Source organism: Narcine bancroftii, chromosome 6 (genome assembly GCF_036971445.1).
Source record: "Narcine bancroftii isolate sNarBan1 chromosome 6, sNarBan1.hap1, whole genome shotgun sequence".
NCBI lineage: Eukaryota > Metazoa > Chordata > Chondrichthyes > Torpediniformes > Narcinidae > Narcine > Narcine bancroftii.
In genome coordinates this window covers 86,902,522-86,925,238 of record NC_091474.1, presented here as the reverse complement: position 1 = coordinate 86,925,238, position 22,717 = coordinate 86,902,522, and the positions used below count along the sequence as shown (strand labels likewise).

Sequence of the window (22,717 nt, the reverse complement as noted above, 5' to 3'; positions counted from 1 at the left end):
CTGCTCAGCCATTCAGTACAATTGTGGCTGATTCTTTATTGTGGCAATATCCACGTGATCATCAGTTTTCAGAGACCAGAAGGTTTGTATCTCTCTGATATTCGGAAGCAGAATCCACAACTACCTTGAGGTAGATTTACAAAATTCTCAGTCTTCTAAGTGAATACATTCCTTACAATGAAGAATCGCTCCTTATAACTAATGCAGCAATGGCTGACATCAATAAACTGGGTACAAAGGATGAAGGGTAGAATTAATAATATCAAAGAAACACTCAATTAAAACAGGATGGAGACTATTCCTCCTTTGTAATGAAAAATAAAATCCTGAAATCATTCAAGTCAGTCAAATTCCAAGATGATCTATGTACAGATGATAAAGATGGATGTTACCAACTCCTTTATCTGTTCTGAGCAATTATTTATCTGATCATTTATTTACCAATCTTGCTCCACAACTATCTCATGCTGATGCTTCATGGACAATGTTTTACTGTGCTCTGCCTGTTTCAAGAATTTATGTAAATCTTCATTGATTACCCTCATGCTGCACATCCTTTAAAAGATGTCATTTAGCCTATATCCCCTTTCATTCTTTTCACTAAAATTGTCATTTTATTACATTAAATTTCAACTTTCATATTACATTAAATGTCACATTATTTGTCACTTCAATCAGCCTCTTCATTGTTTATGTTCCATCCAAGCAATTTGTCAACCAAAAGCTTGGATATATTTTCCCTCTATATCCACATCTATGTCATTATTAACAAAAGGGTTGTGGTCCCAGCCCTGACACCTGGGAACACCGCTATCTGCCATTCTCTAGCTTGAAATACAACAGTTGACTGTTATTCTCTGCTTCTTGTCTTTAAGCCATTTTGATATCCTTGCTGCCATTGATCCTTAACTTTGCGCAGGACTTCATCAAATATTTTCTGATAATACAGATGGGTTTATCAGCTGCATGATGTGCCTAAAACAAATCTGTGCTGGCTCTCAAACTTCCAAAGGGCCAATTATAACTTCATATTATTCTTAAAAGCTTTCCATCAAAAAAGATTAGGCTAAATGGTCTGTGTTTGCCTGGCAGGTCTTTACTTCCCTTCTGAACAAGGGTGTTCAGCAACCTCTAGTTCCACTTCCTCAGCAATTTATGACATATCTAGATTATTTAAAAAATACTAATCTTGTCTGCACTACACCAATTTCCCTCATTGAGCTAACTTTGCATTTTAACAACCTCAAATTCCACTCCCTGAGGAAACCTTTGTCGTGGAGAGCTTTGGTGACAATAGTTCCTCCTGAGCACACAATACTCATGATGATTCCTGTCTAAATTACTGGAAACCCACATCTCAAGATACAGAATTCTCAAAGAAATCAATCTCATTTTCATTTGAATTTATCAACATTAATCGGTTCTCAAGGACTACACACTCACTGAAATATTGTTTCCATAAGGTGCAACTTTCCTTCCATTGTCCTTGGGTATAAAGGAAAGGTGGTTCAACTGGTTATAGCTGACTTTAATTAGAATCTTTGGCAACCATATTATCCTTTCCTTTTCTAATTAGTGTGACATCATATTCAGAACAAAAATATAAGAACATTCAGCCCATCAAGTCTGCCCCTCCATTCAATCATAACCGGATTCATTCTCCCACTCAGTCCCACTTCCAGGCATTCTCCCCATAATCTTTGCTGCCCTGGCTAATCAAGAGCCTATCAATCTCTGTTTTAAATGCACCCAATGACTTGGTCTCCACAAATGCCTGTGGCCACAAATTTCACAAATTTGCTACCCTCTGGCTAAAGAAATATCTCTGCATTTCTGTCCTGAAGTTGTGTCCCCTTGTCCTAGACTCTCCCACCATGGGAAACAATCTTTCTACATTTACTCTGTCCATGCTTTTCAATATTCAAAATGTTTCAATGAGATTTCTCCGTCCCCTCCCCACCCATTTCTCTAAATTCCAAGGAGTACAGGCCAAGAGCTGTCAAATGTTCCTAATACAATAACCCTTTCAATCCCAGAATCATCCTTGTGAACCTCCTCTGAACACTCTAACATCAGCACATCTCTTCTTAAATGAGGAGCCCAAAATTGTTCACAATAATTGTTCACAAGTGAGGTCTCACCAATTATTAGACGTGGTTTTCCATTCGTACATTTATATGTAATGTCTCTGCCTTCAGACATCGACTCAGAATTACTGATCAGGAATGTAAATTAGAGTCACTAAAACAGTATGTGGAGGGGAAATAAGTTTTTGTATTGTTTTATTCAGAACCTAGTTGTGCTCCAAATAAAAACAAGAGTAGAGTAGGAAGACTGTTTGAGAGGAGGAATTGAGAATGTTCTGCAATTGCCAGTTCAGTTCAATGAGCACAGAATTTTTTAGGGGCCACAGCTCACCAAAAATGGCAACAAGTAGGGCTGGAGTGGCCCCATGAGATGCTGGAGCAGTCCTCTAAGGTGCCAGAGCTACCCTGCAGTGAGCTCCGGCAGCATTGCACCCTGGAACATACTATACTCTCCACTTATAAACAAGGAAAATTAATGCAGCTACTGGCAGTAATAATGGTTCTGGGCAAAGGAGGGAAGTGTGCAGATAGTCTGTAGAGGTGATAATTAGTCACACTGAGCACAACATAGATTTATATAGTTAGAATTTTGGAAGAAGGGGGTGGGTATGAGGAGAATCTCATTGAAACACTTCAAATGCTGAAAAGCATGGGCAGAGTAGATATAGAAAGGATGTTTCCCATGGTGGGAGAGGCTAGGACAAAGGGGGAAAACTTCAAGATTGAAGGGCATCCGCTTAGAACAGAGATGTGGAGATATTTCTTTAGCTAAAGGTGGTGAATCTGTGGAATTTGTTCCCACAGGTGTTTGTGGAGACCAAGTCATTATGTATATTTAAAGCAGAGATTGATAGGCTCTTGATTAGCCAGAGTAACAAAGATTATAATGTATTTCCTAGAATTTGGATAATTGAGCAGTAAATTGGCATCCTCAACATTAAAAACCAAAGTCAATGGAGAAAAAAATCTGATCGATGGAAAGATAGGTGCAGGAGATCACAACTGAAAACTGGAATCAGTCTTTTCAGCATAAGAAAGAATTTTGACCTGTAAAAAGTGGTACAATTTTAGAATGGCATTGATGCAAGGTTAGTTGTTAAGTTTTAACTTGAAATGTTCATCAATGGAATCAATATTCAGCTATATCACAGAAATACTATGATCTCATTAACTTGTTGAAAAGCCTTGAGGTCCATCCAATTTTTATTCCCCTAAGGACACAAAGATCTGATTTTAGGTTACAGGTATAACTACTTCATAGAAAGCTGTGGGGGAAATGAGAAAGCTGTTAGAAGCACCTTATAAACATGAAAACAGGGGTGTATTTTCCCCCACTTGATTTGTATTAGAATTGCAAACCATCTCTTTACTGATAATATAATATGCAACATAATATGTAACAATTTTGCATGATACAACACATTATTCTGAAGGTAAAGGAAAACCATTTTTAATTGAGAAGATAAAACAAATCTTTATTTGTTTTTGTGCTGTGATCGATGATTACTTTTGAAAAGTCTGGATTGCTCTTGACTAATCTTGACTATGTTATCTCTTTCTCTGGCACTATTTTAACTGGATAACAGGCTAAGCCATACTAATGCAGGGAGAATTGAATAAATAATGAACCAGTACAATAACCTTAAACAATTCACTTGACTACTGAAAAGTTTGATACAATTAATGACTGTTTTGATTAGAATGCCACAATCTTTGTCTCAACCTGTAAAAGTGGCAGGGCCATCAGCGACATGGCGATTCAAAAAATAGTTGGGTGCAAAAGCTACTAGCATTCAAGTCATTATTTTGGCCTCTGCATAGCCTCCTGATACCTCAACAGTTAATCTTTGGCTTGGCTTCGCGGACGAAGATTTATGGAGGGGGTAAAAATTCCACGTCAGCTGCAGGCTCGTTTGTGGCTGACAAGTCCGATGCGGGACAGGCAGACACGATTGCAGCGGTTGCAAGGGAAAATTGGTTGGTTGGGGTTGGGTGTTGGGTTTTTCCTCCTTTGCCTTTTGTCAGTGAGGTGGGCTCTGCGGTCTTCTTCAAAGGAGGTTGCTGCCCGCCAAACTGTGAGGCGCCAAGATGCACGGTTTGAGGCGTTATCAGCCCACTGGCGGTGGTCAATGTGGCAGGCACCAAGAGATTTCTTTAGGCAGTCCTTGTACCTTTTCTTTGGTGCACCTCTGTCACGGTGGCCAGTGGAGAGCTCGCCATATAACACGATCTTGGGAAGGCGATGGTCCTCCATTCTGGAGACGTGACCCATCCAGCGCAGCTGGATCTTCAGCAGCGTGGACTCAATGCTGTCGACCTCTGCCATCTCGAGTACTTCGACGTTAGGGGTGTAAGCGCTCCAATGGATGTTGAGGATGGAGCGGAGACAATGCTGGTGGAAGCGTTCTAGGAGCCGTAGGTGGTGCCGGTAGAGGACCCATGATTCGGAGCCGAACAGGAGTGTGGGTATGACAACGGCTCTGTATACGCTTATCTTTGTGAGGTTTTTCAGTTGGTTGTTTTTCCAGACAGTTAATAGGCATTTTGCTAATAGCCATAATATAACCTTAAGGAAGCATTAAGATAATTTACATGATATTGAGTTATTTTTTAATGAAAAGATCAACACTATGCAGCAACTTTGTTATAACAAAAAGGGAGAATTATTGATGGATCATCAAAAAAGAAAAAGCAGACAAATGAAAATTTAGAAAAGGAAATCAATAATCAAGAAACTCAGGGAATATGGATTTCAATGCACCACACCATATGAAATGTTCTGTCAGAATGTTGTGATCCTTTATGAAACGTGCTTGTACTGCCTTAAAATGACTTCTCTGGAAGTGAGCACATACCACAGTGTAATATTCATGTGTGTGGTTATCCAGGCCCCCAGCAGTTAAATCTGATTTAATCAGTTCATGGGGAAGAGGGAAATATTGCAGTTAAGAGCAGGAAGCAGCAGCTGGCAAAGATGAGACAATAGCCCCTTTTACACTTGCAAGTGCTCCCAGGAATTAATGGACAATCAGCCTTTAAAATGCCTAGTGTGAAAGCAAAGTCAGCTCAGTGCTGGCATCAGATGACGTCATCTCATGCCAGGGATTGATGGCCTCAACCCATAGTACAATCCCTGGCATCTGCAGATGCCAGCATTGCAATCAGTCAAGTGTGAAATGGGCAATTGCATTGTGGGATTGAAATGACCAACGATTTTGCGAGAGTGCAGGAATGTGAAGGAAGAAAAAATTAAAATGAGGCTATAAACATTGCCATGGGAAAGTCTCAGTGGGAGAGAGAGAAAGGGAAAAAACAGCAATTTTTAAACAGTATGGGAAAGTTGTAGAGTTTTAGCACACAATTTATAGACCATGGGGAAAAGTCATGGCAGACCTGGCTTCCCAGAATGCTGTGTTGCAGAGAAACCCCCCTTCGTGAATGCTCCATACATACAGCCTTTTCTTTGCTGCACATAATTCTGGGAGGGCAGGTCCACCGTCACTTTTTCCCACGGTATTTATAAATTGTACATGATAGTGCTATCTACTTTCTCTCGCTGTATAAATTGTGTGCTAAAGCGCTACCAACTTCCCCACCCTATTTTGAAAATAGTCCGCTATTGTTATTTATTGCTAGCAATTTCCCATGGTCTCTTACAAAGATATATATAAGTCGGCACATCAATAACGGGGCTGAAGGGCTCATACTGTGGTGTACATAAAGTTTAATTATGTTATAATTTTGATTAATTTTGTTCAAATATAAGATCATAATACATTGATCACGATTTCAGGCAGGTCCACCATCGCTCGATGTGTCAAGATGACACCGGTAGAAGGTAGAACAGTCCTAACCGCAGGGATGTCTCCTTGCAAGTGTGAAAGTGTTCAGTGTCCCAGTTAGGAGTAGTCAAGCGCAAAAAGCAAAACCTCCATTCCTATCCCAGGACCCTGAATGGCCGATTTAATGGGACGCAAGTGTGAAAGGGGCTAATGATGAAGTCTTGGGTCCAAAGTGTAATGGGAGAATTTGGTAAGGTTAGTGGATTATGTACATACACATATTTTAAAACAGATCTTATTTGAAAGACTGAAGAATTCATTTTCCGTAACATTGCAGGACCTTTGGAGACTTTAATGCACATTTCACAAATAGGTACTAATTGAAATGATGTCATTAAATGAATAGGCATTGTTTTGGAGGTGACAAACTGGCTGCAAGTACTTACAGTGTCCTCACAGAAAAGTCACTCCTGAGTTTTGTTTATCTAAGATGACTGCTTAACCAAGAGAGAATTCCTGTGGTTTGCTGAAGAAGGTGGGGGTTTTTGCAAGTGAGAGAGTCACATGGGCTTTCACATGGGCTCTCTGGCAGTCTCAGCTGGAGAGAGAGGGACGGAGAGAGAGAGAGAGAGAGAGAGAGAGAGAGAGAGCGAGAGGGCGAGAAGACAAGCCCTCTCAGCTTGTGTGTCTGACACTGAAAGGAGCTGAACTGTGCAAGCCAGGAAGAGCTAGTTGGAAACAGAAAGTTCCAGAGCAGTGAATGGCTGGAAGTGCTATCTGTCTGATGTTTCTCTTGGAATAAGTGGAACAGAAAGGAACTCTGCAGTAGCCTGAAAGAAAGACGTTATCATCTGGAGAACCCTGATGGGGCAAGTTTCATCAGCAAGACATTGAGGTGACTAATGGAGGTACCTCAGTTGTGGAAATCCTAGAACAACAAATATCTCCCTGCAAACCTACAAAGAACCTTCCTAAGTGGTAAACATTTACCTTGAGAGCACCAAAGCCTGGTGAACTTTATATATGTTAAATTATGTGCATAGTATAAGAATTGCCTGCAACCAATGAACTTGGAAGAATGAAAAGTGAGATTGAACAGTGAACCAAAAAATTTTTCTTAAATTTACATACATATTATATACATATGCGCTTAGAATTAGAAGGGGGTTAATTTGGGCTAGTTAAGTATAAAGATAAGTTAAAGTTTAATTCTGTTTTCATGTTTAAAGATAATTAAAAACAACTTTTGTTTAAGTAAATACTTGTCTTGGTGAATGCCTATTGCTGCAGGGTTTTGAGGTCCTTTGGGCTCGTAACAATAGGCTTTGGAAAGACACAAGTGCGTGAAATTTGTGATACTTAAAAGAATGCTTATCAAATTGTTAGCAATGAAATGCTAAATATTCACTTTGTACAGTATCCTTTGTAAGCATAGGAGCTGCATACTATTTAGTTTATTATGAGCATATTATTGGCTCCAACAATAACATTCGGCGAGCAGCAACCTCCTTTGAAGAAGACCGCAGAGCCCACCTCACTGACAAAAGACAAAGGAGGAAAAACCTAACACCCAACCCCAACCAACCAATTTTCCCCTGCAACCGCTGTAACCGTGTCTGCCTGTCCCGCATCGGACTTGTCAGCCACAAACGAGCCTGCAGCTGACGTGGACATTACCCCTCCATAAATCTTCGTCCGCGAAGCCAAGCCAAAGAAAGAATTGGCTTTAATATTACTTCAATGAAATGGCTTTCGGTAAATGGAAAACATGCAGATATTTATTTTAGCATTCACAGATAATTAAGTTTATACCAAAACAATAAATGTTAGAAAAGTATGAATTTGAAAATTCCTCACCCTTAAGCATTTTATACATATTCCTACATCTGCTTCATACTACAATCAACATGGTTGATGCATGGCATTTTAGTTTTTTTCAGTGAAACATTTAACATTTGCCCTGAAATACGAATGTAAACTTCCAGAACTGTGGACAGGATTAGTGTTAATTCTTCAAGTTTCAACAAATGCTTCATCAAACGCTCATGATATTGTGCACAATACTTCCAACTATGTTAACCACTGCTTATGTAGACAATGCAAGGTGGAATTTGAAAGGTTGAATTTTTCCATTATACAATAAAACCTATTATAGGATGCATCGGATCAGTAAACTATTAAATGAGTACATTCTTTCAAAAGGAATATTTTGTGATTGCACTCTCAACTTGCTTGCCAGTCCACGATCTTAAATATTTTAACTTTTAACTGTTTGGTGTAATAGCAGCACAAACAATTATGGGACTGCAATATGGAGAAAGAAAGACAAACCAACAAACAGAGAAAGGATACATGTGGTGAATGGAGGTCGGGTTAAGAGGAGTGGAGACATTGGACTTACAGAAATTCCTTTATTGACTGTTTGGGTAGTCTTATCAGCTTTTGAACGTGCTGGTACTTTCGTGGCTGAGTTTTCTTTCTTGCAACAGCACTTGGTGCTCTATATCCAAAAACAAAAAGGAATTAGTCATATAAACCCACATATGAAATCACGTCATTGCATCTAGGTGCCACATTTTCCACCTGTGCTCACCAGTTCCAGTTCTCCAAGGGCTTTTGATTTTAAATTTATTTTATCATGTTCAAATTTTTATTTGACATCAACTCATTTAAGTTCTGGCTTAGTTTCACCCAAAATTTAAGCTGCAAACTTCACTCATTCCCCAACCATCCAATAACAGTCAGGCTTCTCTAACTCTGCCCTTGAGTGCTTTCATTCTCGCAACTACTGGCAATGATGTTTTTCAACATTAACTCAGGAATTGCCTCTTTAAATCCCTGTTTTTACATTTAATTTATCCAAAAGGACTCTTCTTATAACCGGGCTCTTTGGTCAGGCCTTCCTAATGGCTCTTTCTTTGTCGTGGCATAAACTTTTTTTCACTAAGCATGTTGCTGAAATGCACCTTGAGGCATTTTACAATGAATGCAATGTAGCTACATTAGAGCTCCTGGTATCCAGAATTCAAGCAACCAGCAGCCTCAAGCAACTGGCAAGAAAAAATTGAGGAAAAAATATTTTTAAATTAAATATGAATAACATAATGTGTAAAATATACATAAGTTTAAAATTGTAAAAGTAACACATAAATCTTTGGTCAAGATGGGAGCAAATATTCAGACAGCGGAGTGCCTTGGTCGCACTTTGCTCGTAGCAGCTGTTTGAATAAAGTTGTGTGAAACAGCAATAGTGTCACCCAGGACGAAGAGTTGGTTGACGCCGCTCACTGTTGGGGTGACTCTTAAAGTGTCTCCTTATCCCTGCTTAGTAAAAGTCATCCTGGTCAAAGGCTTTATCTGTAAACTTGGGATGGGAGGTTAATTATCTATAATGTTATTGTTCGTCTTTCATGTGGCTCCATGGAGGGGGAGGAACCTGCAGATGCAGCGACGGTTAAATGTTTTCAAAGAATATGACTGAAAATAAAGATAAAGTAAAATGCTTTAAGGTTTACATATTCATGCAATTGAAGTTTGTTCAGTTTAAGTACAGTATAGTATTTTTGTCTTTTATCTTTTAAACTGTTTATTCTTAATGCAGGTGTATTAGTTAGGCATTGTAAGAATACGTCTCAAGCAACCAGAAAATACACTTATCCAGCATCTATAACCAGGGGTTTTACTGAATATTACTTTCTGATCAACCACATTCCTTACTTCAAGTTATTGCAAGGAAGAAAGATGGGGAAAAAAGATGCAAGTTAACTGGTAACTCTTTTGAATATCTTCCTACTTGTAGCAGCTTCTAGCTTAAGCAACAGCAGTGCCTGTATTTTTCAGCACAATATCAGATGATGTAGTGTAGATTGTTGATCAGAACATGGCTTAGTAACCACAGAAACCATAACAAACTCTTTACCTCATGACATACGCAGTTTATTACATTATCTATCAATATTTAGCAAGGCTAATAATTTGCGAAATATTAATATAAACCTATTAATGAAGCATTTATTGGAGAGGGATTCACTTTTGGAAATGTTACACCATGTTGTAAATCCTGAGGCAAAGCAATTTCTTGCAGTAATGAGTTTCTGTCCTTATCACAATATCCTTATTCTAATCAGGAACAGATGGAGTGCGCACTCGTCAAACAACGTAGACAAATGTGTTCTTTAAGCAGCAGCCAATGTCCATTTACAGTGTACTGCTCTTGGTCAGCAGTAGTTCCATCAGCTTCCAGTGAGCTGAGGGAATTAAGGAGTAATTAAAGCAAATGACTACAAAATGTATATATACTTCAGCCAAAAGAAAGAGTTATTTTACATGATATAGAATTACTCTGCAATATCAGCAATGAAAAAAGTGCAAATGAAAAATACAACAAATTAAATTGTTGTGATCAAATAACCACAAATGGCAAACATCTGAAGGCTTGGGAATTAAATATTGCAGGATATTTACATTTTGGAAAAGATAGACAAGAAAACCTGAAAAGAGGTTTTGTGCTGGGACATCAACTGTTTACAAATGATGTTAATGATTCAAATGTGGGGGCCAAGGGTATTATTTCTGGGTTTGTTGATTAAGCCAAGATGAGCATCAGCTGTAAAATCAAATGCCAAAGCTTCAAAGGTTTCCAGACATGATAAATGAACGACAGACAGAATATGACATGGATAAGATGTGAAGACATGCATGTTAACAAGTGTTATTGATCAGACGGTCTTGGCTGTCTCTACGTGAATCATTTTTAGTTAACTTGCAGATAAAGCAAGCAATTAGGAAGGCAAAAGTATCGAGACACAAGGGACAGCAGATCCAGAGCACAAAGCAAACTACTGGAAGAACTTAGCAGACCAAGCAGCATCTATGGGGGCAAGGGGGTGGTCAGCATATTGGGTCGAGCGCCTGCACCAGGGGAGCTAGCAATGCATGGAGCTGAGGAAAAGAGGTGAGATAGAGCCTGGTTATAGGTGGAAACAGATGGTGGGGGGGGGGGGGGGGGGGAAGTGCTACAATAGAAGTTTGAAGATGACTGATAAGGAAAAAGTATTGCGTGGATGAACCCAGATAGGGGAGGAAAAAGGGAGGGATGGGGAAGTGGTGGGAAGGGGAAGGGAAACCACCATGTTGGCTTCAGTGTTCAAGGTATTAGAACCAGACTAAAGATGTTTTACTACAGCTTTTAATGTATAATAAATTACAGGCAGGAACAACTGAACTAAACCTCAGTAAATTGCACCAGCAAAGAAATCCAAGGACTGTGGTGAAAATATCCAATAAAGAGGCCAAATAAAGAAATGCAAACAAATTGACTGTGCAATACAGAGAGAAAAAAAATCATTTGAATGCAAAAGTAAGTATCCTTAAATGAGTCCCTAATTGAGTGTGACAGTGAAGGAGTTCCTGAACTTGGTGGTGCAAGCCTTGTGGGACCTATACCTCTTTCCTGAAGGTAGCAGCAAGAACAGAGTATGTGCTGGGTGATGTGGATCCTTGATGGCAACTGCTGCTCTCTGATGGCAGCGTTCCCGGTAGATATTCTAGATGGTAGGCAGGGTTTTGCCTGAAATGTCCTGGACTTTATGATCTGGAGTATTGGTGCCCGCATACCAGACCATGTTGCAGCCGGACAGCACACTTCCCACTACACATCTGTAGAAGTTTGCCAGGGTTTCCAATGTCATTACAAACCTCCGCAAACTCCTGAGGAAATAGAGGCACTGGCATGCTTTCTTCATGATGCCATTAGTTTGTTGGGTCCAGAAAAGATGCTTTGAGATAGTGACTCCCAAGAACTACTTTTGCAGGGTTTTACACTTGAGGATATTTGAGGCTCCATACCAGAATGTGATAAAGCCGGTCAACACACTTTCTCATATCTATAGATATTTGCCAGCATATTCGATGTCATGCCAAACTACAAACTCTTGAAGTAGAGGCGTTGACATGCTGTTTTCACGATGCCATTAGAGTGTTGGGACCAGGAAAGGTCCTCTGAGATAGTGACTCCCAGGAATTTAAATTTACTCACCCTCTACACCTCCGATCTCCCAATGATCATTGTATTGAACACCTCTGATTTTCCCATCCTAGAGTCAACAATCAGCTCCTTGGTTTTGGTGACATTGAATGTGAGGTTGTTGTTGGTGCACCACTCAGCCAAGTTTTCAACCTCCCTCCTGTATGCCAGCTCATCGGCACTTGTTATAAAACTGACTGTGGTGGTATCATCAGCACATTTGGAGATGGTATTGTTGCGTACTGAGCCACACAGTCATAGCTGTATAGCGAGTAGACCAGGGGGCTAAGAAAGCAACCTGTGGTTCTTCTGCACTGATGGAGATTGTGGACAAAATATTCTTACCAATCTCACTGATGGTGGTCTGGAGATGAGAAAAGCCAGGATCCAATTACACAATAGGGTGTTGAGACCCAGGTCTTGGAGTTTGCTAATCAATTTTGAGGGCATAGCCTGGCAATTTGCACATGGAATAGTCTCACTAGAATTAATGATGTACCCAGTCACCCAATAGATCCAAATGGATTGTGTCTGGAATGCAATTTTATGGTGAAGTATGGGGGAAATGTACCTTCTGTAGTCCTTACCCTAATTGCCACCTATGTGTTCAGTTGCATCAAGCTGTGCACAGAGTCTGGGCATGCAAACAACAAAAATCAGCACATGCTGAGGTTCTACCTCGCCCTGGTGTTACGAAGGAATGGCCTGGCCTCACTGCTGTGAAATGTTCCATTTTGTTGGACCATATCACAACATCTGGCACTATCATTTAGTTAGTATTCTGCCCCAAATATCCTAGAGGCCTTAAAGGAGAAGTAAACCATGGATTTTGTGAGATGGTTCCCAAGGCTGAATCTCAAATTCATGTGGTAGAATGCCTCATCAACAGAACTCTCAAACAAACACAAACTCCTCACATTGGTGGTGGTAAGAAGAGCCCTTTCCATTTTCACTCTGTCCACATCAATAACAGGGATCTCCCATGACCAACTATTTTAATTCTGCACCCCATTCCCATGCCGACTTGTCTGTCCATGGCCTCATGCACTGCCAAACCAAGACCACTTGTAAATTGGAGAAGCAACACCTAATATTCCATCTGGCACTCTCTAACAGGATGGCATTAACACTGACTTCTCCAGTTTCTGCTAAACTGCTTTCTGTACTCCCTCTCTTCCCTTTCCCTTTGTCTCCTTTTCTCCAGCTCTCCATTCCCTTCCCTCTCCATTCACAGAGCCATCCTCCCACCTCCCCCTGCTTTCTCCTGCCCTCCCTCCCTTATTATCTCCTGCCTGTGGGACTGCACTCCACCTCATGCCTCCTATCCCCAACTATTTTATTCAGGTGCTTGTCTACATTTTACTCATACATACCTTGATGAAGGGCTCAAGCCCAAAATGTTGGTTATGTATCTGTATCTTTGCTGTATAAAGTGCACTGTGTGACCTGTTGAATTTCTTCAGTATTGTTTTTTACTTCAGCTCAATCCCTTAGCATGCTTCCCTTGAAGTAGCTGTAGTTTGGATAAAAGTTTTCCATCTCTATATGGATTGAGTGTCTGCCAAGAAGGTCTGCAAAGGGATGAGGTACTCTGTGTTAAGGTGCATCAAGAGCAGTTGCATAACCCAAAACTCTGCTCCACAGTGTGCCTAGATATGAATGCTGAAACAAACATCACCTGCTGCTGGAAGATCATCAAAATGTATTTTAAAAAATTAAGAATTTAAGTTCTTGGGAGTCACCATCTTGGAGGATATTTCCTGGACCCAAAATACTAATGGCATCGTGAAAAAAGCTCGTTAGCACTTCTACTTCCTGAGGGGTTTGCGGAAGTTTGGTATGACACCAGAAATGCTGGCAAAGTTCTATAGATGTGTGGTGGAAGCTATACTGAGCAGATGCATCATCTAATACCCCTGAGCATAAAGCCCGAATATCACAGGCAAAACCCTTCCGACTATTGTAAGTATCTACAGGGCATGCTGCCATTGGAAAGCAGCAGCAATCATCAAGGATCCGCATTACCCAGGACACATACTGTTCTTGCTGCTCCCATCAGGAAAATGGTATAGGTGTCACAAGACGCGCACCACCAGGTGCTTCCCCTCCACCATCAGACTCCTCATCAACAAACTCAATCAGGGACCCATTTAAGGACTCTTACTTTTGCACTTCATTTATTTTTTTATTCTCCCTGTATTACACAGTTAGTTTGTTTACACTTCTTTATTTGTTTACATGTGTATGTTGTGCAGATTTTTGCATTACCAATAAGTGATAATTCTGCCTCGCCTGCAGGAAAAGGAATCTCAGGGTTGTATGTGATGTTATGTATGTACTCTGACAATAAATCTGAAATCGGAACCTGCTGAAACATTCATTTTGGTTTGTTGGTCAACTGAAAGATGTACACAGCTAAATGCTGCCAAAAGGCACATTAAAAGGTGCAAAGGTATATGCTGGATGACACACTGAAACTAAAGGTAGCATGGCATATGTTCTGTGGGGAAGAGTCTGAACCTAGGATCCTGCCAGCATTGAACACTGAGAGACTGACAGCACCCAAGGTCAGGAATGAACTTGAGTCACTGGAGCTTCGAGTGAAGCAAGTCAAGTTTATTATCATCTGATTGCGCAGTGTTCTCCAGTTCTCAGTCCAAAACATGCAAACCACTCAAAACACATTTTGTCCACATGTTGGTGAAAGGCTCAGGCCTGAAATGTTAGTTATGTATTTCTATCTTTGCTCTATAAAGTGTGCTGTTTGACCTGCTGAGTTTCTCCAGCATTGTGTTTTTACTTCAATCATGGTGTCACCAGACTTTCGTGATTTACGACTGAGATACTGGGTTCATTGATGGAATGTCTGAGAATGAAAATTTGAATATATTGAATTGTTCGGCACAGCAAATGAAGACAATAACTCGTCCCAAATTAGTCTCGTATATTTTATGAATAAAACATAATTTTTGGTAATTGACATAGGAATAATTTTTTTTCCTGGTTTTGTCTGAAGAGAAACATGGTTGCGGAGTATTGGGAAAACTTGTTCCTCTCATTTGAATGGTGCCATCTAATCCTTTCTGTGCATCAAAATTTCATATGAAAGATTACACTTCTCTCAATGCAGCAATCCTTAAAGACTGCACTGAAGATTCACTTCTGCACTGGGTTTTGGACCTATGGCATTAGGATTGGATGAGGAAGAAAAGGAGTGCAGATAGTAAAGGAATTTGGAACCATTATTCAAAGTACTGATTGTGGTGTGGATGGCGGAGACTCATATGACCTCTCCGGAAATCACTTCACCTGCTAATTAAGGGTTACATCTGCTCACCTGTGAGGCTGATGTGTGATTGGTCCTCTGGGTATCAATCAATTGTTAAATCTGCCCACAGTTGAGGCTTATGTGCAATTGGTCCAACCAGGTCGCGTGAATAGACTTTGCATTGAAAAGCCACATGTGGGCCGGCTCATCCTCTGTTGCTGCTGTCTTGAGATCATCGAGGTCAAATGAGTCTCCACCATCCACACCACAATCAGTACTTTGAATAATGGTTCCAAATTCCTTTACTATCTGAACTTCAGGATGCCGGTCAGTAGGACGACCACGATGGGCCCATCCTGGATCCCGAGCTGTGGTCAATGCTGGAAACCAGGTTAATTTAATGTACTTGTTAGTTGTAGTTCATTTACTGTTCATTAATGCTATGCCTGTGGGTGAATGGGCATTGTGTGTTTAACCCTTGCATCCTAATCAGGAGTGAAGAATGTTTAGCAGTGATTTATTTGCACCCAATGTGTAGTTATTTGTGTATTGCTGCTGAGTATGTAAGTCTGTGAGTGTGTATCCTTTTGTGAATTCCTGTGTGTAAATAACAACCACTGTATATTCATAACACGTGTCTAGCCTTGATTCTCTTTGAACATGTCGAACCTATTCTGAACACAACTCTGTTAGTTAAGCTGCTGTCTTGACATTAGTTATTGATGTAAGATGCACAGGTATTGTTTCACATTATTTTAATGTCAACTCACTGTTGACCATGCAACAATCAAATTCTTTCAACCATGTGTGTTGACAGTTCGAGAGCAGCAGAAAGTTGGAAGCTGTAGCTGGTCTGAAAGTAAGCAAGATTTCATACCACAAAGCATGCCAATTTTTTTCTGAAAATGCCTCCCTCTCATGGTGTTTTCACAGTGGAGTATGGCTAAAATAGTGATTGCTGCAGTCATAAGTAATAAATGAGAGTTCATGGTTGTGCTTGGTATCAGTCCAAATATCCACCTTGCGACTAATACACTGTTACTAGTCTCATGTATGCTCATATTTTCTTACAAAATAGCCCCTTTAGTCCATCAAATCTATAGCACCTCAGAAAAACTCCATCTTATTTCCCTGTAATCAATTACTACTCAAATACACATCAGCCATGTGCTGATTCTCCTGCCTCTTTACTCCACATGTAGAATATTAGCTATAGAATATCTAGTTATGGGAATTATAATGAATAAAACCATCAAACAGACTTTGCCAGAGCTGGGAGGGAGGGAGGGAGGGGGAGAGAGAGAGAGAAGAGAGAGAGAGAAATCAAGGATATATACCTTGATATATAATCAATTCTCACCTCTTCGACTGAGCCATATCCTAATGTCTGCCTGATCTCTTTAATCTTTCTTTCTTTCTTTGGCTTGGCTTCGCGGACGAAGATTTATGGAGGGGTATGTCCACGTCTGCTGCAGGCTCGTTGGTGACTGACAAGTCCGATGCAGGACAGGCAGGCACGGTTGCAGTGGTTGCATGGGAAAATTGGTGGGTTGGGGTTGGGTGTTGGGTTTTTCCTCCTTTGTCTTTTGTCAGTGAGGTGGGCTCTGCGGTCTTCTTCAAAGGAGGTTGCAACCCGCCGAACTGTGAGGCGCCAAGATGCACGGTTGGAGGTGAGATCAGCCCACTGGCGGTGGTCAATGTGGCAGGCACCAAGAGATTTATTTAACCTCTTCTTTGGTGCACCTCTGTCTCGGTGGCCAGTGGAAAACTCGCCATAAAACACGATCTTGGGAAGGTGGTGGTCCTCCATTCTGGAGTCATGACCCACCCAGCGCAGTTGGGTCTTCAGCAGCGTGGATTCGATGCATGTGGACTCTGCCAGCTCGAGTACTTCGATGTTGGTGATGAAGTCACTCCAATGAATGTTGAGGACAGCGCTGATGGAAGCGTTCTCGGAGCCGTAGGTGATGCCGGTAGAGGACCCATGATTTGGAGCCGAACTGGAGCGTGGGTATGACAATGGCTCTGTACACGCTGATCTTTGTCTGTTTCTTCAGGTGATTGTTTTTCCAGACTCTTTTGTGTAGTCTTCCAAAGGCGCTATTTGCCTTGGCGAGTCTGTTGTCTATCCCTTTGTCGATCCTTGCATCAGATGAAATGGTGCAGCCGAGGTAGGTAAACTGGTTGACCGTTTTGAGTTCTGTGTGCCCGATGGAGATGTAGGGGGGGCTGGAAGTCATGGTGGGGAGCTGGCTGATGGAGGACCTCAGTTTTCTTCAGGCTGACTTCCAGGCCAAACATTTTGGCAGTTTCCGCAAAACAGGACATCATGTGCTGGAGAGCTCTTTAATGCAATAGTGCTAACTGACTACTACCTGTTAGACACAATCTAAGCTGCAATAAGCCTCCAACAACTCAGTCCCTGAATGGCATTGTTTCAGCACTGAAGTTTTGGTCATCATTGTCAATTTCAAGAATCTAAGATTACTAGCTATTTACTTATGTAAATTGGAAACCAGAAATCAGACAGGCAGAGAATAGATACTGGTGTGTAAAGTGAGCAACCTTTCCAAACCTCTGTTGATTTTTTTGTATACCAGAAGGATGAAGGATGTTCTTAATTCTAACTGGTACATAAGATTAAATGACCAACAACAAATCATTTCTCTGCTTTTAGGGAGAGGATATGCAAAATGTAAAAGATAAGCTGTAGCAATACCTTCAAAGAAATGTTATCCAATCTGTATGCAAGAAAATGCCTTAAATATTGTACTGTGACTGTGTTCTTTGAATAGGATTTTTCACGTGCATTCTCCACTAACAATGCACCGGCTCCTGTCTGTTGGGCTGTCAATTCAGGATGGCTGGCTCTCAGCTGGGACAGCCAGCGCGGGCTATCAGCGCGGAGACGTCCCGCAATGGACATCCCCACACGGATCCCGCTGCCCCACTCACGAATTCAATCCCCACACTGTTGGGCGGCCGGAGCGGGACATCTCCACACGGATCCCGCTGCCCCACTCTCTCCCCACTCACGGGGCTGGAGCGGACGGCGGTGGAGGAGCAGGAGCACCGGCGGGGGAGAAGGAGGCTGGAGCGGCCGGCGGGGGAGTACGGGGGCTCGAGCGGACGGCGGTGGAGTAGTAGGAGCACCAGCTGGGGAGCAGGAGGCTGGAGCGGCCGGCGGGGGAGTACGGGGGCTGGAGCGGCCGGCGGGGGAGGAGGCTGGAGCACCGGCGGGGGAGAAGGAGGCTGGAGCGGCCGGCGGGGGAGGAGGAGGCGCTCGAGTCGGGTACCGGCATTGTTTCGGCCAGTCCCCTTCTCCCCCGCCGGCCGCTCCAGCCCCCTTCTCCCCACTCCCGAAATCAGTCATGACAGTGTGGGGACATCCCGCACCGACCGGGAGTGGGGAGAGAGCGGGGCAGCGGGATCAGTGTGGGGACGTCCCCGCACTTACAGCCCGCGCCGGCCGCCCGACAGCGTGGGGACTGGGTGAGGAGCTGTCAGGCACTGGCCGCTTTTAGGCGGCTGCATTCAGATGGCTGGGGAGGCCACTGTGCTGCGGGGATTATCCCTCTCGGAGGAGGGTTACCAAACTCGCCTTGTAGGCGCCTCCTGCACAATCATGTGGCCTTCACACAGCGCATTTTGTCAAAATATGCGGCTTTACAAGTGGGTGCACCTGAAAGTGCCTAATGAGACCAAACAGTCTTAGTGAGGTGACCTTGTCTACCCAATACTACAGACTGCTCGTTCCCACTAGCGTTATTCGAATAAAGTCTGTATGAATTGTACTGTGAGGCTTGGTTGTACTTTTTGTCTCTTGACAGGAGCTTGACTTCAACACACAATAGATAATTTACAGTCACCATTTGGGATACAGGAGGAAACTGGAATACCTTGAGGAAAGCTAGCAGTCATAGGCAAACTCCACAAAGATAGTACCCGAGGTCAGGATTGAACTTGAGTCACTGAAGCTTTGAGTCAAGACATGAAAAATTTATTATTTGATTTCATAAGTAAAACCTGAAGAAATAGCATTCCCCAGTCCTCTCTGCAAAAGTTGCAGACACACAATCAGACATATCACACATGCAGACAATACATTTGCAGGACAAGTATATATACAAATAAATAAATATCACTTTGAGAATATGAGAATCTTGGACAATTAGTGAGAACAGTTCTTTCTGTCATTCAGCATTCTCACTTCCCGAGAGAAGAAGCTCTTTCTCAGCCTGCTGATGCTTGCTCTCATACTTCTGTAATTCTTTCCTAACGGGAGCAGTTAAAAGATGCTGTGTGCAGGGTGGAAGGGGTCCTCAATGATTTAAAGCGCCTTCTTCAGACCACGATCCCAGTAGATAACATCGATAGGGTAGTGATCCTCTCTTTATGGTCCTGTGGATTGACCTCTGATCTATTTCTCCATACCATCCTGTGATGCAGCTGGCCAGGAAGCTCTCGAAAGAGCTCCTGTAAAACAGTGACATGATGGTAGATGGTAGCCTTGCCAACTTCAGTCTTCTCAGGAAGAGCAGTCGCTATTGCGCCTTCCTGACAAGTGAGGAGATGTGTGTCTACAATAGGTCGCTAGTTAAGTTGACTCCGAGGAACTTAGAGCTCTCTACTTTCTCCACTATAGAGTTATTGATGTATATAGTGGAGGGTGGTAGTTCCTGGTCCTCCTTAAGTCCACGATCATCTCCTTTGTCTTGACCATGCTGAGACTCTGGTTGCTATTCTTGCACCATATCACGAGATTTCCCACTCTGTAGTGTGCTGTTTTTAAAATTTGAGTCAGCCGTGCTAACTGTGTTGTTCTCAAAAGCTAAATATGTTGTAAGAGATCCTCTGTGTAACTTATTTTTAAAAATGCTAAATAATTCAAGCAGATGGTCCACTCATGCACATGAACACCTCAATTCTGCATTAATAATGCCCATGAACTATTGATGTCTGTTTGGAGAATTTCAAGCAAATTGCACAGAGTTGATTAATAGACTGCTATATTTTCAAGTAAATTATTACTTTTTCAAAAGCATTTAAAATGTGGATAGAACAGCACAGACAATAAGCATTTTTTTCTGGTGCAACAATAGTAAAGCGCAGAGAACATTTGAAGTGAGTGAAGGAAAGTTTAGGGGAGACAACAGAGGTAATTTTTCTACATACAGAGAGTGGTGGGTGCCTGAAATACATTTCCAGTGCAATAGCGACATTTAAGAGGGGCATGGATGCAAAAAAAAGAGGGTAAAGGGTGTGAGGTAGAGGAGGATTAGATTGTTCTGGAGTAGGTTTATATAGGTCAGTATAACTTCATGGCTGAAGGGCCTAAACCAGCCATCTCAATGTGGGCCATATGGTCCCCTGATGACCACAGCACATTCAATGAAACTCTTAATAATGGGAGGGTGGGGCTCAAGGTGTATCTATTACACAGCGTGAGAATAACCCGTGTTTAAAGCAGCTTGGATAGTTTGCATTGAACCAAGAAAAGCCGGGTCAGTGTGACCTTTTACAGAGGAATCCGGCACACTGATGCAAAAGGAGGTAGGACCTGCAGCATTGCAGAATCCCAGGAAGGCTGGTAAGCCTTTCACACAGGAGCCATTGCGAAACACCTCGGCTCTGATACTGCCTACCTTGCCAAGCAATTACCAGGATGAAAATGGTCTCCATCCCATGATCGTTGCATTTACACAGGTAAGTGAATCGGTTAAAAGGCAGTTAATTCCCATCTTTTAAGGGCAGTGTAAAAGGGCCATAAGAAGCATTTAAATTTTTTTGTAATATGTATGTTCATGTTTTCTTTTTCCTTACATGTTACAAAAGAATGATTTCCTATTTGTCTGCTTGTTCTAGAATCACACAACACAGTCACATTCAGAGTAAAAGCCTTTTTTTAATATGTAATCAGTAGGAGAAAAGCACTAAAGAAGCCAACTTGACTGCTTCACAGGCTCGGGATCCATAAACTTTGAGCAATGTCTTCAGGGGGCCATAGCCAAAAAGGAGTTGAGAATGCAGGCCTAACTGTGATGCATGCAATGTTCTTCATCATGCCAAACTTGAGAAACCATGAATCATGCAGATCTACAACTGATGGTTGAAGGGGAGTAAATGTGCAGCTTTGCCAGGGGCTGGTATTTAATCACATTTAAAATGTCTCTCTTCATCTACACAAAGCTGTTCTGATATTGTAATTTTAGTCCTTATTTATATGAGAATCTTTATTCAACAGGTAGCTTGTGACAATATGATATGCAAATGAAAGAAGGTTAATTAACCTGGACTGTTACAGCACAAACTATAATCCGTAGACCCATTGTGACAAGATAACTGAAGCTACAACTAGGGCAAAGATGAGTCAGGATAATCTCCTGAATAATTAAGAGAAATAAATGAGAACAAGTTAACTTCACCTTCATCTTTTGTGGAGCTTTATCTTTCAAAGAGAAACACAAAAACCTCAGAGACTGGAATCTTGAGCAACCAATGAGCTGTTGGAGAAACTCCGCATCAATGGGTAGAAAAGGTCAACCTCGACAAAGAGTCCAATTTAGGGTTTTTAGACTGCAGGCATGTAATGACACAATCAACAAAATTTGCCATTACATAGGGAGTCTAAAAAGGAAAGTGCAGGAATTTTTAGTCAATTCGTGTTCCGCGATTTATCCTGCTGGACCTCTAATACTTTTCAGGGGAAGGCTGCAGTCTAAATCGCACGACAAAACTCACCTCAAGAATTCAACTCAGGCCACATTGTTCCATGTAAAAGCACCGGGACTGGCGCACACAGGAACTTAAGGCACACAGGATTAACAACCACAAGGTGAGCAATTATGTTAATTTATGTCCAGTTTTTCACAGATTTGAACACTACCGATGAACCATTTGCACCCTGGATGCTGCCTGCACAGAGTTCACCAGCAGTTCATTGTTGCTCAGTTTTCAAAGTGGTTTCTCAGTTAGATGTTCTCATTTTGATTTTATTGGCTGCTTTTGTTTACCTGATGATTGTTAGCATATCTGAACCTTCATATAAAAAGGTATTTTAGATAACAAATTACTTCATGAAATTCAGATTTGAAAGTGGTTTTGTTTGGTCAGCAAATCATAACTTCCATTCAGTATGTGTTACAAAAGTGCACAACTTTACTGATCACCATACCACAAACTTATATCCACAATTCAGATATGAAAAATCAAAACCATAAGCTTTGAACCTACAAAAATTGATTTAGGGCAGAAGAGAATAAGCATCACAATGTTAAAAGGAGGCAAGAAATTTGAAATCATCAGATTTTCTTTTATTAACAAGGAGCAAGACAGCAACATGCTATTTTTGTAAGCCACATGTACACAAAATATCTTCAACATCCTCTATCATGAAAAAATTATGATTATTTAAATCTAATGATTTTATAAATTTCTACAAGGTCCCACCTTAGCCTCCTGAATTCCAAGGAGAAAAGTCCCAATGTATCTATGCTCTCCTTATAATTCAACTCGCATTACCGCTTTTTATGGAACTATGTACCTGTACCCCAAG

At 41.5% G+C, this 22,717-nt stretch overlaps 1 protein-coding gene across 9 annotated transcripts in view; it reads right to left on the bottom strand.

Moving 5' to 3' along the window:
* Positions 1-22,717, bottom strand: part of ccser2a (coiled-coil serine-rich protein 2a) — a 499,558-nt gene that overhangs the window by 66,655 nt on the left and 410,186 nt on the right. For all 9 annotated transcript variants that reach the window (XR_011340229.1, XR_011340227.1, XR_011340228.1 and 6 more), the window contains one exon: positions 8,271-8,369. Coding sequence is in view for 5 of the 9 variants with exons in the window: in XM_069885631.1 (XP_069741732.1) it covers positions 8,271-8,369 (99 nt within the window). In the remaining 4 variants the exon portion in view is untranslated. The remainder of the gene's footprint in view (positions 1-8,270; positions 8,370-22,717) is intronic.